Source organism: Mytilus galloprovincialis, chromosome 3 (genome assembly GCF_965363235.1).
Source record: "Mytilus galloprovincialis chromosome 3, xbMytGall1.hap1.1, whole genome shotgun sequence".
In the NCBI taxonomy this organism is placed as follows: domain Eukaryota; kingdom Metazoa; phylum Mollusca; class Bivalvia; order Mytilida; family Mytilidae; genus Mytilus; species Mytilus galloprovincialis.
In genome coordinates, this window is record NC_134840.1 from 84,108,198 (window position 1) to 84,127,675 (window position 19,478).

At 34.0% G+C, this 19,478-nt stretch overlaps 2 protein-coding genes across 2 annotated transcripts; one reads left to right on the top strand and one right to left on the bottom strand.

Moving 5' to 3' along the window:
* Positions 1-280: 280 nt before the first annotated feature.
* LOC143066836 (cysteine-rich PDZ-binding protein-like) lies at positions 281-12,810 on the bottom strand. The gene is made up of 5 exons (XM_076239648.1): positions 12,732-12,810; positions 3,222-3,276; positions 2,577-2,656; positions 2,103-2,120; positions 281-1,659 (listed from the first exon to the last, which is right to left on the bottom strand). Exons 1-5 carry the CDS (start codon positions 12,808-12,810, stop codon positions 1,595-1,597), a joined length of 297 nt encoding a protein of 98 aa, XP_076095763.1. The 3' UTR covers positions 281-1,594.
* LOC143069180 (uncharacterized) lies at positions 4,058-19,478 on the top strand. Its single transcript, XM_076243686.1, has 2 exons — positions 4,058-4,147; positions 17,706-19,478. Exon 2 carries the CDS (start codon positions 17,724-17,726, stop codon positions 19,431-19,433), a length of 1,710 nt encoding a protein of 569 aa, XP_076099801.1. The 5' UTR covers positions 4,058-4,147; positions 17,706-17,723; the 3' UTR covers positions 19,434-19,478.

Below are 19,478 nucleotides of genomic sequence, written 5' to 3' on the forward strand. Positions count from 1 at the left end.
CAATAAAGTATCCCTTTTATATTTTTGGAGCAGGAATTTCAGATGTTGAGAAATGTACACTGAATGCTGATAAAACAAACCAAAGATTTTCGTTACCGTGTCAGTTCAAAATCAATAATGCCCGCTTGGTTAGTACATATATCCACTGTACGATGATACAGAGTGATTATTAGTTTTTACAAATGTAGATACATTGACCTACACCTAATATCTTTACAAATTTTTAGAATAAATTTTCTAAATAAATTTCTAACATAAATAAAATTAAAACAATAATCACTATTTTTTTCTAAATATTTTATTAAAAAAATTAGTCAACATACATTTTTTACATGTGTTAAAACATCATAATACCTTTAAACAAAAATTTCTGATGATAACTGTATCTGTTCAAAATAAAAATAAAAATGTGACAGCTTGATAGCTTTTCTTTATTCTTATCATAGACATACAGTTTTAATTTTTAATTACTATTTTTTTTCCAAGCATTTCATTGGCAGATCCAGGGGGGTTCCGGGGGTTGGAACCCTCCCTTTTTTTTTGGCCGCTCAATGCATTTGAATGGGGACATATAGTTGGAACCCCCTTTGTCCTGGGTTGGGAACCCCTTTTTAAAATGGCTGGAAACACCCCTGCATTTTGAATTTGATACTTTTACACAAATACATTTTTTTTTTTAAATGCTAATGTTAAGCTTTGTAAAAACAATTCAGTGTTCATCTACCTTGATAAATATAATTATTTACACTGATATAATAACAACAAACAACTTTTAAAATATAAATGATACAAATGTACACTTTAACTTTCATACCTAAAACAATTATTATCATTTATGCCAAGACAAACAAACAATATCTTTTCCTTTAAATAGGTGCATGATAATGAAAAGAATTTTTGTTTTCCCTTTTAAACAATGTAAAATCATGTTTTGAAAATAATACATACAATTCAATGGTGAATACAAAGTACAAAAATAAATTTAAAGCATGATGTTTGAACTCTTTATATGAAATAAAACTTTCTATATTTATCAAACTCATTGAAAAAATGTAATTTTCTGAAATCTTCTCTTTTTTTCATTCCTTAAGGTAAAAATGTTCATTTATAGCAATAAACATTTTGGATTTCCAATCTGATCTCGTTTTACCTGTTTTTTTCTTTGACCAAAAGTGAGGTAATCGTTTCAATAAATGTCTGAAAAAGTCAAAATTCTGAAGTATCCTTATCATACAAAGACATCAACTACTTTGAAAAGATTTGTCTAACTTTTAAATGTCTTAATTATTGATGGTTATTAAATAATGTCATTCAAAAAGGACCATGACCCTGAACTAAGATACATTTTATCCAGACCACAAAATGTTTTACAATAACTAACATATTAACATACAAGTGGTACAAATGGTTGTTATTTCTTTGTGCTTTCAAGCTCAGAAAATGTAATAGATAAAAATACAAATTATAATCATAATTACACAATGTAATTTTTCAACACACTTTTGTAATTGTCAACACACATTGTATTTATAACTACACATTGTAATTGTCACTACACATTGTCATTATCACCAAACATTGTCATTATCACCAATCATACTGATGTCTGTCTGTAGTTCTTTGTCTCTATTATCTTTTTCCCACACATTGCACAAATACCTACAAAAAAACAGAAACTGGATTCATATATTGAATACTGAATATTTTTGCCATGATGTTTGTTGTCAGTATATGAGTTTGAATGTCCTTTTGCATAAATGTTTTTGCATTTTAAATGACAATGTGGGCATGTTGTTTCAGTTCAGTTACTCCATCAATGAAGCATTATAAATTGTTATTTTAAAATAAATGCAGGTACATGGGAAACCATGCCATCCTCCCACCATCATGTGTCCTTGTTTGGTGAACCGTGAAAATATAAACATGTATACAAAGTTTCAAGCTGATGTGACCACAAATTCATTGAAAATAACCTTAACCAAAACCTGATACTGGACGGATTAACGGAAAGAAGGACAAACACACAAAAAATTATTACTACTTGCTTGGATACCATTATATATTAATGTTTTTTGGTATAACAAAATAAAGAAGAAACTTACCTTTCTTGTAAGCACATCCTAAAAATAAAAGATACTATAAGATATTAATATTATTCAAAGAAATCAATGTTAAGCAATACTTCAAAAGATAAACCTCATTCTATAAAAGTTATAAGTGTTGTTATTTTGATAAAACAGGGGAAAAGAATTTTCATAAACTAAGTCACCTTAGCTGCAATTATTTTCATCTGATTTTACCCAAGTTATTACCCATCTTTATGATAATTAGTATTTACCTTTTTCCAATATTATTTTTGTGGTGATCTATTTAATGACAGTTGTGTTACAAATCACAAAAAAAAAATTGGTATGGAAATCAAAATTGCTTTGGTTGAATCACTTTTGATCTAAGAAAAGGTCATGTTAATATAACTGACTCACATGAAAAAATAGATTCTGTCTTCATAAGTTAACTATTTCTCTGAACAAGGTTTCATTACTTATAAAACACTGAAGAGTGAAATATTGACTCACCTTGACAATAATGAGATCCTTTCTGATGAACTGAAGATCTATATATTTTACACTTTGCAAATCCTTCATAAGGAGCAAATCTGAAAAAATAATACATCAAAACTTAGTTATTCATAAACCTAGAAAAAATCAGAATAATTTAAAATAAGACTTCAAACAACTTATCTGTTAACCAAATTATGCAGTGTTATCCTAGCACATACCTGCTAACCCTCCCATTTTGATGAGCTCTGTTGTTGTTATTACTATAGCTCTAGAAAAAAGAACTACATGACTGTATTACAGATGTTGAATTCAAAATTGTTAAAAACCACATTGGTTGTAACTTTCTTAAATATAAAACTGACTAGTTACAAGACAATTGGTGAATAAATATACATTTCAAAATTAATAGGTTAGAGGCATTATCACCTTACCCCTACTAAAATAACAAAAACATATTCTGAATCTTTTAGGATTCGGTTAAATGTGCAAATAATAACTTATAGTCATATTACTTTGGACAACACCACTGACACATGTACAGCTCTGACATATCTGAGCACAAACTATATTTGATATATTATACAAATTATCAATCATTAAAAGAAGAAAACAAAAATTAAACAGCTGTTATTTCAATTTGTATAAATCATTATCATTCACCTGTTTTTCTTTGCTGTTAGAGCTTTGTTTTCTCCAATCTTTCTTCCTCCACCCTCTGAAAACAGTGAATACAAAAATAAGAAACATTAGTCAATACTGTCATCCCAATTGAATTACATGTGTACATGTACATGTACTTTGGTGATGCAGTAGGAGATTAAGAATTATTTTCATATGACAGTGTGGACAAGACCATTTATTTGCAAATTCAGGTTATCAATTGACTGCCAGACTGGGTCAGTTTGGTGCATGTTCATTTGTAATGCCCACTTGTCATATCATACATGTTATAGACATTTAAACTGTGGGGTCGCCAACTGCATGTACTTTACTCTTTCCTTCTATTGAAATCCACAATGAAAGGCCTCTGACAGACTAAATGAGCATAAAAACACTGTTATCAATAGCCAATGACAATTAATTTAAGGTAAATGATTCAGTATTATCACCAACATGAGTATTGCAGTTGTTCACGCTGTTATGAACATGTACATTATGATTAAAAATACCAGTCATGACAGTGATCTAATAATAATATGAAGCAGCGCCGACCGTTTATTAAGTTTACCAATTTCAAAGCAATGAATGAAAAACTGGTGTAAAATATATTCCGTTTATTATAACAGAAATAAATGTGAAATGTATTGCAATTTACAGTAAATAGTATTTAAATAGTCTCTATGTGTTTAATTACCTATAAAATAACTAATCTGTGAAGTTATATATATTCTGAAGTTCGTTTCTGAAAGCAGCTGATCGTTGGCAATCAAAATTTGAAACTGACTGTAGTCGACCTAGTTTACAAAGTGAATACACAAAAATAGATATTCCCTACTTCCGGTTAACGGTTACAATGTAAACATGAACGCTGTGTAGCAAAAGACTACAATTATGAAATATTATCGTTATAAATGAATGTGTAACAGGTAATTCCATACAACTTTAACATATATAAATGATTTGTTATGCAGTTCCTATGAAAATTACTCCGCATAACATCTGAGTCGCAAATGACAACCTAAAATGTGCTACGAACTCCCGCTAAAATCATTACCAAAATATTGCGGGAATTATGAAATATAAAAATGAACTGCACAAACTATTTGCATTAAACAGCGTAATAACTTCTATCACGAAAGTAAATTAAGTTAATTAGCTTTGGCACAACAAATGTTATCATAATTAATTAAGAAATAATAATCCTAACGCTTTTCAAAAACAAATAAATACATTTTGCATATTATGAAGCGATAAATGTTTTGGCAACAAATTCCATCGTTTGCAAAAGAAGCTCAATCTTGTCTGGGGAACAAGAATGTCGGGTAATGAATAGTGACTATAAAAGCAAAAATAAGTCTACTGCCCGTACCAGCAAATTGAGTTGTCTTATTTATTTCATTAAAACGGGGAGTTATATACTGTTACTTAAAGTTATTTAATGAAAGAAATTAATTGCAAATTAATAGGAAATAACTCAATAAATATAAATATGAATATATACAAATTTTAGTAAATGCGTTCCATGAGGTTATTCACTCCATGTATAACAAATAATAAGAACGTAGTTCATAAGTTTAATGTAAGCAATATTTGAAATAGAAATGCATGTGTTATTGTTAATTGATATCTATTATTAATCTGTATGATTTATGCACTGTAATATTTTACGATGAAAAAGAAAAGAAATAATAAACATTAGAATCCTTGTTCCTACCAGCAAATTGAGTTGTCTTATTTATTTCATTAAAAAGGGTAAGAAGGCGCGAGTCCCACTCTCGCTGCCAAGCCAGTCCACAACAACGACATGTAGTCCCCAGATGCCCAGACATCTTTCTACCTACAAGAACCGTAGAAGAACTGAGCAAACGAGAGGAGGGAAATCAACACCATGTCTTCCAATTTAGAAACCACCAAAGACAACCATAATCACAACATTTAACAAGAGATCTCCATGTTCAGTTTCCAACAACATCAACTATATAAAAACCTCCATCACAACAATTGATGGCGGAGGGGAAATTACCGTCACAACACTATTCCATTTTGAACTAGAACAATTAAAAGAACTACATCCGAAATTAGTAGGTGTCGGAAAAGCAGTAGATTCAGATAACCCAATTGCGGCCTCTCATGTGCCTCGTGGATATGGCGGTGTAGCAGTGCTTTGGAAAAAATCAATAGACCGTTATATAAAACCACTACCTGATGGATCAAGTAGATTACAATGTATCGAATTAGCCATAGATAAACCACAGATAATTATATCAGCATACCTTCCTACAAAATCCTCAAACGATAGCTACGACATATTTCTAGACTGTTTAGACCAGATTTACGAAATTGTACAAAAGTATGGTGGGACCCATGAAATTATAATCGGAGGAGACTTCAATGAAGATCTATACAATCCATCCAATAACAGCAGACATTAAAATAAACTCAATGATTTAAATAATGGTGGAATGTAATCTGAAAACTAACTCTAAAGGCCTCAAATTTATAAATGTAAATGGTATTGATACATCTGAAATTGACTATTTTTTATATACTGATCCGAAGTGTGAACCATCGAAAAGACTATTTGATTTACCATCTTATGTATCAGACCATCATCCTATATCAATGAGAATTAAATGTAACATAACTCGAGAACAACAATCAAGGAATTCTGGAAAACAAAATCACAAAGTTAAATGGAATAAGGTAGACAAATCTAGATATGAAGAGACTATCAGTAGAAATATTGGAGATTTTTTAGAAAGGTTAAACTCCGATAAGATTAATATAGAAGTGATCACCCTTCAAGAAATGAACCTCTTGTCTGATACTGCAAAACAGCTTGACCAGAAGAAAACGTATGGAAAAAACAAATTAAAACTTAATGTTTGGAACAAAGAAATTTCGGAATCATTAGAAGCAAATAAATTAGCATATAAAAACTGGAAATCAGCTGGTAGACCCCCAAATATTGATAATTTACTTTTAACGGAAAAGAAACTCACTAGAAAAAACTTCAGAACAGCCATTAGAAATGAAGAAATTAGAAGAAAGCATAACGAAAGAAATGACATTATTAACTACAATCAAAACAGAAATGTTATAAATTAACATAGGCAAAATGGGAACACTTTCATCAATGACCTACACGTTGAAAATGAAATATTTGAGAGTCTGAAATGATATATTAAAAGGCTTGAACCAACATTTTAGCAAACTGGCAATTCCCTCCGAACATCCGGACTTTAACTATCAACATCTAGCTCTGTGCGAAATGGATTATATCTCCATAAAAAGGATAAGTGAACATTATGCTACCAGATATGTAGATATAGAAACTATCGAGAAAGCTATAAAATCAATCAATAAAGGAAAAGCTGAAGATGCATTTGGTATATCTATTGAATATGTGTTATATGCCGGACAACAATTTAAATTATTTTTGCATAAACTGATTAATCGAATGTTCCAAGATAGGGTACTTCCTGACATCATCAAAACAGGGTTATTATCACCAGTATTTAAGAACAAGGGAGACAAAAACGATGCCAAATATTATCGTGGAATAACAGTCCTTCCCATACTTTTGAAGATCATTGAATTTATTTTACGTATAGGCCTAAGATCTGGCTTTCTAAAATTACAGTCCTAATTCAAAAAGGCTTCACAGCAAATACATCAACTTTGAATGCTTCTATTATTTTAGAAGAAGTGTACAGGGAATATATGGACAAAAAATTACCTTTCTTTATAGTACTATTGGATGCGACGTCAGCTTTTGGTGTTGTTGTTCTAAAAATGGTGTTAAGAAAAGTATATATATCAGGCACTGATCCATCATCTTGGCTACTGATTGATGAAATCCATAAGAACACAGAATCTCGAATAAAATAGTCAAGCGAAATCTCAGAAAAATTTTCAGTTTTACAAGGAGTTAAACAAGGCGGTTTATTGAGCGCAGATCTATATAAGGTATATATCGAAGATCTTAATACATTTGAAAATACTACATCTGGATGTGAGATAGGTGAAACGCTCATTAATGCAGTAGCATGTGCTGACGACGTAGCAATTGTTAGTGAAAACCCACATGAACTACAATACCTTGTGAATATTGCTGCACAATACAGTGAAGACCATCATTATCTGTTCCAACCACAAAAAAGTGTAGTTATACAATTACAACCTTCAAACTGGAAAAAAACTACTGACGATCCAGTAAGCATATTTATAAACAAGAATGCAATGCCAATTTCAGACAAATCTCCACACTTGAGCATTTTAAGATCAACAACCAGTAAAAAACACAAGATGCTATCGTTGAACAGAACATCATCAAATCAAGAAGAGCCGAGTACAGCTTAATGTCAGCTGGTATGCATGGAGAAAATGGACTTGATCCTAGTACTGCTATTCAACTATTTAAAACCTTCGTACAACCCATCTTAACCTACGGTCTCGAAGTCATACTACCAACTTCAAAAATCCTACTTAAATTGGAAAAATTTCAGAAGAAAATATTAAAACAACTTTTATCCGTACCTATATCAGCTCCTGAGCCTAGTGTTTACATGTTGTCTGGCTTTCTACCTATAGAAGCTCAAATTGATCAAAAATCATTAAATTTATTCAACAACATCTGTAACGAAAATGAAGAACATTTAGAAAAGAAAATAGCAAGGCGGCAATTAATCGCAAAAAATCAAGAAAGTAATAGCTGGTTCGTACCGATCAAGAGAGTACTATTCAAATACGATCTACAATCACCAATCACACTTCTGAATGATCCACCAACAAAATATTCTTGGAAGAAATCCGTCCGTTTAGCAATTGACCATTACTGGAAAAATGTATTAATACACAACAGCTGTACTTATAAATCACTGGAATACCTTGGAACCTCGAACATTTCACCGGGAAAATGCCATAAATTATTATCCATTGGAAATACAAGTGACCAAACTAGAGAAGCTGTCCGAAAATCTGTGAAACTAAAGGTTATCACTGATACGTACATTTTACAATCTCATAGGTCAAGATATAACCTAAATGAAACTCCTACTTGTAAATTATGTGATACAGATATCGAAGATCGTTCTCATTTCTTGCTTACATGTAAAATACTTCAATGCATTAGAGAAAGATATCTTAACCAAATTGATGAAATTATCTCTGATTACTTGAACTTTAGAATGAGGGACATACCAACTGATGACCAACTACAAATTATCTTGGACTGCACCGTGTTGCTTTCTCGGTATACAAGTGATAATAGGTTGCTTCAAAGGATTGAATATTTATCAAGACAGTTGATTTATGCTCTTCACGTTGCTAGGTATAGAACGTTGGACATTAAGAAGAGATATTTGTGAGTCTTTAACAGGAAATAAGTATATTGTTAGTGTGCCGGGAACATTTAGTGCTAATTTTACCGTGATTGATATTGTGTGTATATATATGGTGTATATATGGTATACATATATATATATATATATATATAGTGAATATAAATGTGGTGATGGATATTATTGACATTATTGTGGTGACGGATTACTGTTGTCTGTAGATATTGAAGAAAGAAAATTCTACTCAATCGAGGTTGTCCCAACGTGGACGGGAAAAAGAATACCAGTAGAAGACTGACTTATGTTTCTACTGTCATTATATAAAACAAATCACATAGCCACTTGGATGTGGATGCGGACGAGTACTTGTATATCACAACAAAAAGACACTAAGTACAGATTTAAGAGGTCTCGCAGTTACCGAAAGCTAGTTGAAAAACAACAACTAATACAAAAAAAAACAGACATCTGTGACTAAATTATAAAATCGATACACACATATGGCACATCCATGATCATCCATCATCCAACGGATTAATCATTTAGTGTAAAGACGTCGTATCGTTTTAGAAAAATGCCAAGATAAATTACAGATTATAGACATATTGTAGATCCATGAAAGTACACATGTCAGTGGCGGATCCAGAAATTTTCATAAGTGGGGGCCCACTGACTGACCTAAGAGGGGGCCCGCTCCAGTCACGCTTCAGTGATTCCCTATATAAACAACCCAATTTTTTCCCAAAAAGGGGGGGGGGCCGGGCCCTATGTAAGACACTATATAATATCTCCATTTTGATTTTTAACATACTATAACTACTGGTTAAAAAAAATCGGCAATATAAATAATCAGTAATCACCTTCAAATAGATGAAAAATCTAGAGGATTCCTGATGGCATCACCCCTGAAAAATGTAAATGCCAGGATGTCCGGATCTGAGATCATCTCTGACAAAGGAAGCCCGGCAATCATGGCCGCCATCTTTGTTTGTTTACATTCACTACCAGCTGTTAAAAAACATGTCACTCAGTCTGTACATATCAATTATCCTGAGTATATTGGTGAACATTAACTTTAATACACAAACCAACGAAATAAATCATCCGATCCATCCAAATATAAAAAAACGTTGATTGTATATATAACTGGTTTAGCAACACAACAATTAAACAGGAACGTTTTAAATATTTACAACCGAAATGTGTAATTCAAACCCTACTGCTGCTGAGCGGTCAAGTTGAGTATAATCCAAAATATCCATGTATGATCTGCACAAAGGCAGTGAAATGGGGTCAACATGCATTAGCCTGTGCAACAAATGTGACAAATGGGTCCATACAAAATGTATTTCAATATCAACTCAAGAATATAACTTGTTGGTCAATACATCTGCAACTTGGATCTGCAGCGCCTGTAACACCCCAAATCACACAAGAATTTTCGATTCAAATCTATGACATCCTTAACTTATTAACTTCTCAGAGCCAAAACAACACCACAATATCTAGCTCTCATTCAGTCATTGGTAGTCCGCAGGCATCCTCCTCTCCAAAGGAGAATTCTCAACCCCCATGCTCTAGTAGTTAACTTCCAAAGTATCCGCAACTAAGTAACAGATTCACAAGTACTTATAGACAACGCTGATCCTGACATAATCGTCGGTACTGAGACCTGGCTTAACAGTGAAATATTCTCACCAGAGGTACTCCCAAATAACTACAATGTCTTCAGGAGAGACAGAGACGACTCTCATGGAGGAAAATTACTTGCAATAAAAAGCGACTTGGTTTGTACACCTGTCCACACAAGTAAGGACTCAGAGCTATTGACTATTAAACTGCATCATACAAAGACGAAATCAACCATCATTTCTGCATTTTATCGCCCCCAAACTGTACGTCTGAAGAAAACACCAGAAACATTGTCGATCAATTGTCCAAAATCCGAGCATACAACCCGAAGAGTGAATTTTGGATTGCGGGTGATTTCAACCTCCCCGACATAGATTGGAGTAGCTTATCAATCACGTCACACCTATATCCTGCTCGTATGTCTTCTGAGTACCTTGAACTAGCCACTCGATGTGGAGTTGAACAAATGGTCAAGACCCCTACAAGAGGAGAAAATATACTTGATCTATTTTTCACTAGCCATCCTTCTCTGGTAAATAACTGCAAAACTATCCCAGGAGTTTGCGATCATGACGCGGTGCTTATTGACACACTAGCTAAACCACTACGTGCAAAGCCTACCAAAAGGAAAATTTACTTATGGGATAAAGCCAACCTTCCATCCCTGAAGGCAGATGTCACCCTACTTGTATCCGACTTTGTCTCACAGCCACCTCATAACATGAACACCTGTTGGACTTCTTTCCGGGACAAAGTCCTAACCCTGATGGACAAGCACATCCCACATAAACTCACTCGCTCGCGAGACACAAATCCATTGATGAACACAGATACACGCCGACTTGCACGACGCAAGGACCGAGCTTTTAAAAAAGCAAATGTCACTAAGAACACTAGGGACATTCGCAGGTATAGACTCACAGCAATTATGTTATAGACATCATTAGCCCGGAAGCGAAGCAGAAACCCAAAAAATTTTGTCCTTCGTAAAAAGTGGGAAACAAGAAGCCTTAAGTAGGTGTGGCTCCAACTCTGATGGATTGACCACAGTGACCCGAAGATAAAAGCTAATATCCTCAACAACAAATTTAAATCTGTCTTCACAGAGGAGGATACTAACACAAAGCCAGATAAGGGACCTAGTCCCTATCCACAAATGGCACCGATTATCATCGGAACCACAGGTGTTGCCAAGCTTCTTAAGAACTTAAACCCACACAAGGCAACAGGACCTGACTCGATATCGTCTCGCTTCCTGAAAGAGTTATCATCGGAACTAGCGCCTGCTCTTGCACACATTTTTCAATTTTCAATTAATGTAGGGCAAGTCCCAGATGACTGGCGCATGGCACATGTGGTGCCCCTCTTTAAGAAAGGAGACAAATTACCGTCCTGTGTCTCTAACAGCAATTTGCTCGAAGATAATGGAACATCTAGAAAAGCACTCTATTTTAACACCAGCCCAACACGGATTTCGCAGCAAACGCTCATGTGAGACACAGCTGATTGCCACTATTCATGAACTGACAAGTGGACTATCAGATTGCCAACAAATTGATGCAATACTATTAGACTTTGATAAAGTGTCACACAAGCGACTTCTTCATAAGCTCCATAAATTCTACGGAGTCAGTGACTCTACTCTCAACTGGGTGGAGAGCTTCCTGAACAGTAGGAAACGACATGTCCTAGTGGAGGGAACAATGTCAGACGAACTTGAGCAGAGGTAGTTTCTGGTGTACCACAGGGTACAGTAATGGGACCCCTGCTCTTTCTCGTCTTCATCAATGACCTCCCTGAATCAGTTAACTCGAGCGTGAAACTTTTTGCTGTGCCTGTTATATCGTCCTATTCGATCCACTAGCGATTCCACCAAGCTACAAGACGACCTAGATAAATTAGAAAAATGGGAAAATGATTGGCAAATGGCATTCCACCCACAAAAATGTACCACCATCCATATTTAGCAAGAAACGCAAACCCACCATATGCTATTACCATTTGCATGGCCACACCCTCGAAAGCGTCCCGGGTGGGAAATACCTTGGCTTATACATCAGCAAGGACCTGTCTTGGCCTGAGCACATTAACCAGACCACAGTTAACGCCTCCAGATATGTTGGATTCCTGCGTATGAAGCTCAAGAGCTGTCCTCAGGAAGTAAAAAGTCAAGCCTACACAACTTTAGTGAGACCTGTCCTCGAGTACGCCAGTGCTGTCTGGGATCCCTACCAGCATCAACAAATCCAACAACTGGAAAACGTACAACGCCAGGCTGCCAGATTTGCAATGGTGGAATTTTTCTCGAGGGAACCTGGTTGCGTAACTAAAATGATTCAGCAACTAGGTTGGGAACCACTGGAACACAGGAGAGTCAGGAACAGAGTCATCATGTTCTATAAAATCATTAACCATATCGTAGAAGTTCCTGTACACCACCTGCTCAGCCATCATAACACCAGAACCCGTGGTTCCGTGTCAAACAACATCAGACAGATCAGGACCAGACTGGATTGTTTCAAATATTCATTCATACCAGCCACCATCATATCCTGGAACAACATACCTCCAGACATCCGAGCTTCCCCGTCTGTGGAACAGTTTCGACACGTCATCCAAGATGTCAGCGTGTCGACACTACTCCACATCTTAATTTAAACAGCACTGATTTTAACTGTACATACAGATCTCTTTTTAATTGTACATGCTTGTAGGTTTTTAGCTGTTCACTCACGCTGGAGTATATATCCTCGTGTATTGTATTTTCGACCTATTAACATATTTTTCCGAATTTTCCTGTTATATGTTTGAACATAGACATACCTTATATTTTGAGAGTCGCTTGTGTACTTGTGCATAAAATATTTGTATCGGAAATATGTTTCGATCTTTAATTTATTTTTTCATTTGAGTTCATTAGATCAATGGCACCTTTGTTGACGATGATTATAAATATTATCAATGATTTTTTACTTATATCTATAAACGACAACATTTTCATATTATTAATTTTTATCGCATCGCTGGTAAAATATGGGGTCAATAGTTGACCGTATAACGAATTTATCGCACGCTGCACTTTTTCTGCTGCCTTATGTTGAAAAATAAACAATGAAACACAACAACATTAATAGATGACATCACCATTAACGCGTCATGAACCCCCTATGAAATTTACTAACCCCCTACGGTCTCATAGGGGATCACCACGTGACGGCGTTAAGCCAATCAGAACGTGATATTTTACCAGCGGTGCGATGAAAATTAATAATATGAAAATGTTGGCGTTAGATATAAGAAAAAATCATTGATGATATTTATAATCATTGAAAACACGAACACACAAAGTCAAAAACGCGAAATTGTAAAGAAAAAATATTTCGCGTTTTCGCAACGTTGTCAAAGATTCAGACATTCTTCTGTATGGTTAGGCCATTTCGCGTTTTCGCGTTTTCACCCTTCATATTCTATAGAGTGCGCGAAGTCGAAAATGCCAAAAGGTGAACATGCGAAGTCGAAAACCTAAAAAGGAAAGAAAAAATATTTCGCGTTGTTGTGTTTTCGATTTCACGTTTTTGCGTTTTTGACTTTGGGATTTCGCGTTTACGCGATTTGCCCTGTAGAATATGAAAAACCGGCCACCATACAGAGCCTTATCAAGAGAGCCTTATTGAAAATGGGTGTAATCCAAATGAGTTACTCTCTCTAAATAAAGATATTATTATTATTATTATTAGGTATTTCCACTTTTCGTTGAAAGACCTTTTGTTTTTCTTCTGATTATTTTTTTTTTCTTCTGCCGTCTGAGATGCTTTTTTGTCTCAAAACATATCGAATGGATTTTTGACCAATGATGTTGTACAGTAATTGGGGTTTCAAAACTCACCCTGTGTGACCGAACACTTATTCTTATAGGAGTTATCTCTTCGCATTCCCTTTATCTTGTTATCGCTATATCTCTAAAACTGTTAAAGATTTTAGCAAACGGTTTTCACCAAATAGTTCGTCTACTCTTAAGAATGATTTGGTTTATTTTGACTTGAGTGATAGGAAGACATCTTATGGGAGTTATTTCCCTTTGAAAATTTAAGATAGATTTGTTGGATTAATATCATACGTTATAAGTCGTAGAGGCCTACAGTCTTTTGATATGAAGTCCTTGGTCCATTTGAAGGAAATTGAGGTCAAGGTCAAAGGTCAAGGTCATGTTATAAATTTTGAATTTTGCTTGTTATCGTTATTCCAAAGAAACTGTGACAATAAATGATATGATGTGTTTGCCAAATAACTGTTTACAAAAAGGCGCAACTTCAACCTATTTAAGTCGAACAGTCTTGGTTAACCCTTACAGGAGTTTTCTCCCCTTTTGTATTTGAAATCAGTATTTCTCCACAACCATACAAGTGATTGACTTCGGGCTATCCGATTTTAGATCACTGACCTATGACCTTAAAATTGAGGTCAAGGTCAAAGGTCAAGGTCATGTTATAATGTTTTGAATTTCGCTTGTTATCGTTATTCAAAAGAAACTGTTACAGTTAATGATATGATGTGTTTGCCAAATTACTGTTTACAATACGGCGCAACTTCAAACTATTTCAATCGAAGTGTTTTGGTTAACTTTTATAGGAGTTTTCTCCCCTTATGTATTTGGAATCAGTATTTCTACACAACCATACAAGTGATTGACCTGGGGTCTTTTGATTTGAGATCACTGACCTATGACCTCAAATTTGAGGGCATTTATATAGAGCGTAGTTTAAAGTATGTAAAGTGTTGTTGGAAGAATTTTGTAAATTATTGAATGACTGGAAAATTTCAGCAAAAGTATCATATGTCATAGGTTATTGGGGACAGTAAAATGTTTTTTTTTTTTTTATCCCTCCTCCTTTATTTCCAAAATTCCCAATTTTTGGTTTTCTATCAATTTCAATATGAACATACATTTAGTATGTTATATTGCTATCACAAAAAATATATATTTTGGACTTGTATCTTGCCAACTACATCGATTTTCCAATCTTAACATCTTTACAATGTCAGTTTGGGGCCTTTTAAAGCTCAGTATGCGGTATGGGCTTTTCTCGTTGTTAAAGGTCGTACGGTGACCTATAGTTGTTAATTTCTGTGTCATATAATTTTATTTTTCTCTTGTGGAGAGTTGTCTCAACATGGCAATCATACCATATCTTCTTTTTTTTGTAATCAATAAATTTTGTAAAAGATTTAATGACTGAAGAATTTTAGAAAAGGTATCAAAAATTCACATGAATATTTTTAGCGCTTATCTGTATATTATGACCATTTATTACTATATAAATATAGTGTATTTACTTTCTAAGTTTACTACTCGATCCATGGTGGTCATTGATATAGTATACAGATTCTCTCTATTTAATAAGCTCTGTGATCGCCGTGGATAGTAAACTTGAAAATAATAGCAGATAGAATTCTGAAAATACACTTTATTCTTTGTATATGTATGTTCAAAGTATACAGAAAAACGCAAACCGGAAGTCTAATCTGACTTAAAATTTCGTCCAATGACGGGACAGTATCCGGATGCCTTTTTTCTCGCTTTTCTCCCAAAATAACTCAATTTGAATAATTATATGAATGAATGACAAATGCAACTATGCACTGTACCTAAAGGACACAGAGGCGTGTTGATTAATTTATTGTGGAAAGAAGAGAAGCAGCACAAAAAATGAGGTCTTCTCGTTTAATAGTATAGATGACAAGTAAAAATTGATATTCATACAAAGACTTTTTAACTGTGGAGATAAGAATTCATATTTGAATCAATAATATACGTAAGTGTCCCAGATATTGGACGTTTTACTTCCCTGTTCAAATTTCTTTCTGTCAAAATGGTAATGGTAAGAATTTTCCGACCTGAAATAATTCAATTGCAAATATATTTAATTAATTAATTTTTTTAAACTCTGGCAATCGTATATTACTACATAAAACAAGAAATCCATGATTGTTTTAAACAGAAAGTAGAAAGATAACAAATTTCCAACACAAGAAGGGGAAAATTTACTTTATTTGATATATAATTCCACCTTATGTACATAAGGTGGAATTATATACAAATATTTCATGCTTACAAGGGGTATTTGCCAAAAATACCGGTTTCGAGGTAATCAAATTTCCCTCGCCTAACGGCTCTGGCAATTTGTACCTCTCAACCGGTATTTTTGGCAAAACCCCTTGTAAGCATGATATATTTGTATATTATTCTGACACAGTTCAAAAATTTAAAGGAGATAGTACATTCTTTTTTTCTAGATTTTAATTTCTGAGTGTCAAAATTATAATAGAGTAGATGTTTGGCCAGAGACATATATACATGTATATATGTCTCTGGTTTGACTGATTATTTTTTTTTGTTTATGGTCTCTCTGCTTTTGATTTTCAAAAATGGATAAAATATCATTTAAGTTAACTATCACTTTCAGATATGACCTATTTGTAGCTCTAGTAAAGCTGATAATTTTTGCTGTTTGAAGTTTTCTTATGCAAACATACCTTTAGTTCCCAAAACAAAACTAAAAAGGAACAAGAATGTGTCCATAGTACATAGATGACCCACTCCCATTTCCATTCTCTATGTTCAGTGAACCGTGAAATTAAAGTCAAAAATCTAAATTGGCGTTTAAATTGGGAAGATCATATCATAGTACAAAGTTTCAAATTTTACAAATTTTATCAAAAACTGAAAAACTACCCTGACCAAAAACTTTAAAATACACTTTCACCTCCACTAGCACTTTCATTTGCTATGTTTAGTGGACCGTGAAACTGGGATAAAAACTCTAATTTAACATAAGCATAAGAAAGGTTATAGCATATGCAATGTGTGAACTAAGTTTCAAATTAATTGGACTTAAACTAAGTACATCAAAAACTAAATCTGTAGTGGGACAGACAGACGAAGAACGACTGAACAAACGAACGGACACACAGACCGACAAAAATAATGCCCCCTAGATGGGGATGGGACATAAAAATCCATCTTAAAGGACAATAACTCATATGAGAAGTTTACATACCTCTTCAATCAAATACTAGATTTTGTCTTTCGGTCAATCTAAAGTTCTCAATCATTCTTATAGGGATCGGACTAACAATTTCTTCTATTTGTAGATATGTAGTACTTATTGTTCAATTTTGCATTTTAGAAATCTATCTTTTCATTATAGTTTTCAAGACATTACGTAAAAAAAATGATAAAAGTCGTCATTTAAGTTCCTTCAAAGATCCAACTGATAATTTTGGATAGCTGCACTTTTGAAGATTTTGTCTTGCTGATCCCTATTTTTCTTTTTTTTTCTTTTTACAGTTTCCTAATATATATAGCTATAGCATATGTTTTGTCATGAGATATCGGGATTTGTAGAATCTATTCATAATCCTGATTACTTAATACAGTAATATTTTTGGGCAAATTATTTGTTATATATAACTCAATCATATTTATAGAGCTTTTCCCCATATATTTCAGATGTAAAGAGAAAAAGTAATGGCCTCATCAGTCAAGCAACTTTGTACAATTTGCAATGACGATGGAATCTGCAACTCAGCAGTCACATGGTGCACAGAATGTGAGGTTTTCTTTTGTGAAGACTGTGAAAAACCTCACAGCAAGTCACATCTGTCTAAGAGCCATAAAACCATGTCGGCTGATGACTACCAAAAGTTACCTACTTTCATGCAAGAAATAAGTAGCCAGTGCCGAGACCACAAGAAGAAGTTTGAGCTTTACTGTTCTTTCCATGCCTGTCCATGCTGTGTTCAGTGTGTCACTGATAAACACAAGATGTGTCAAGAAATGAAACCTTTGTCAGATATCCTTCAGCAAGTCAAATCATCTGCCTCAATGCAACTTTTTGAAACAGATTTAAAGGATGTGATGGAAAACATAGATACAGCCATAAAGTATCTGCAAACCAGGATCACTACAACCAATACTCAGAACACCAAAGCAATTGAGAAAATACGGTATATGAGGAAGTCGATTGATGATTACTTAAACAAATTAGAGCAAGACTTACTTAATGACTTGGAGTCTAAACATTTAAAGCTGAGATTTAACATGGCCACTCTCGTAGAACAAATGGAACAGCAAGCCAGTCAGATAAACAAAATGCAGAGCCAGTTTTCCGAAACGACACAATATACTACAGAGTTACAAAAGTTTATTGCTCTAAGAGAGATTGAGAAAATTACATCACAAACGACAAAATATATAGAAGATTTAGAAAGTGGAGACCACTTCATTGAAAAAAATCTAGAGGTCAACCTTTCATCTGCTTTACAATCATTTTTACAAGATGTCAATTCATTTGGAATTATCAATATCAATACCACCACTTCTACTCTAAAAATAAAGGCTGACAGAAAAGATCAAGCCCAGCACATGATTCCAAAAGTTCCTGGAGTGGAAGAAATAAAACCATCCTTGTTGACAAGACTGACAATTCCAAAAGATATAAAGTCTGTAAATATAACAGCCTGTCTTATATTACCTGATGGTAAATTTATAATACTTGATAGCAACAAAAACCAACTACTGTTGTTCAGTAATAATGGCATTTTTATCAGAAAAGTAGTAACATTCACAGAGCGTCCATATGATGATTGCATTGTCATGAATAATACAGTGGCTGTCGCATTAGGACCAAGAAACCGGACGGTCCTGGTGGATGTAGATAGAAGTGAAATTATTCAATCAATTAAACTTTCTCACAACTGTTTTGGAGTAGCAAGTGATGGTAAAAATTTGGTCATCAGTGATAGTAGCAGCTGGTGTACTACAGTGAATATGAATGACATGTCTCATACAATCTTAGAAGGAATAAGAGGAGTGTTTTGTATTTCATTGTTCCAAGGAAATATCTATGGTACCAATAACAGTGCAAATAAACTTTGCTGTTACAAAGTTACAGGAGAACTTCTGTGGACATTTCAGCCTCAAGACATTGCCAGACCACTAGGACTTACATTAGACAAAAATGGTTTTGTTTATATAGCCTCTGTTAGAAACAACAGTATCGTGGTAGTATCACCAGATGGTAAGATCTGTAAGACAATACTATCAGATGCTGATGGAATCAAACATCCTTATGCTATAGACATCAACAGAGAAACTGGATTGATGATAGTGTCAAGTCATACAAGTGGTGAGAAAAATGAGAAATCATATCAGACATGTTTTGTTTATAAAGTTTGAAATGCTCTTTTATTTTATTATTTTGAATAGAATTGAATCTACACA

What these genes read in the sequence shown, in the direction of transcription:
- LOC143069180 (XM_076243686.1), top strand. Translation starts at nt 17,724, where the DNA reads ATGGCCTCATCAGTCAAGCAACTTTGTACAATTTGCAATGACGATGGA.
- LOC143066836 (XM_076239648.1), bottom strand. Translation starts at nt 12,810, where the DNA reads ATGACGTGTCGAAACTGTTCCACAGACGGGGAAGCTCGGATGTCTGGA. An exon ending in CCAGGATATGATGGTGGCTG is followed by an intron (nt 3,277 to 12,731) that starts GTATGAATGAAT and finishes CACTGTTTTCAG; the next exon opens with AGGGTGGAGGAAGAAAGATT. An exon ending in CTAACAGCAAAGAAAAACAG is followed by an intron (nt 2,657 to 3,221) that starts GTGAATGATAAT and finishes TTATTTTTTCAG; the next exon opens with ATTTGCTCCTTATGAAGGAT.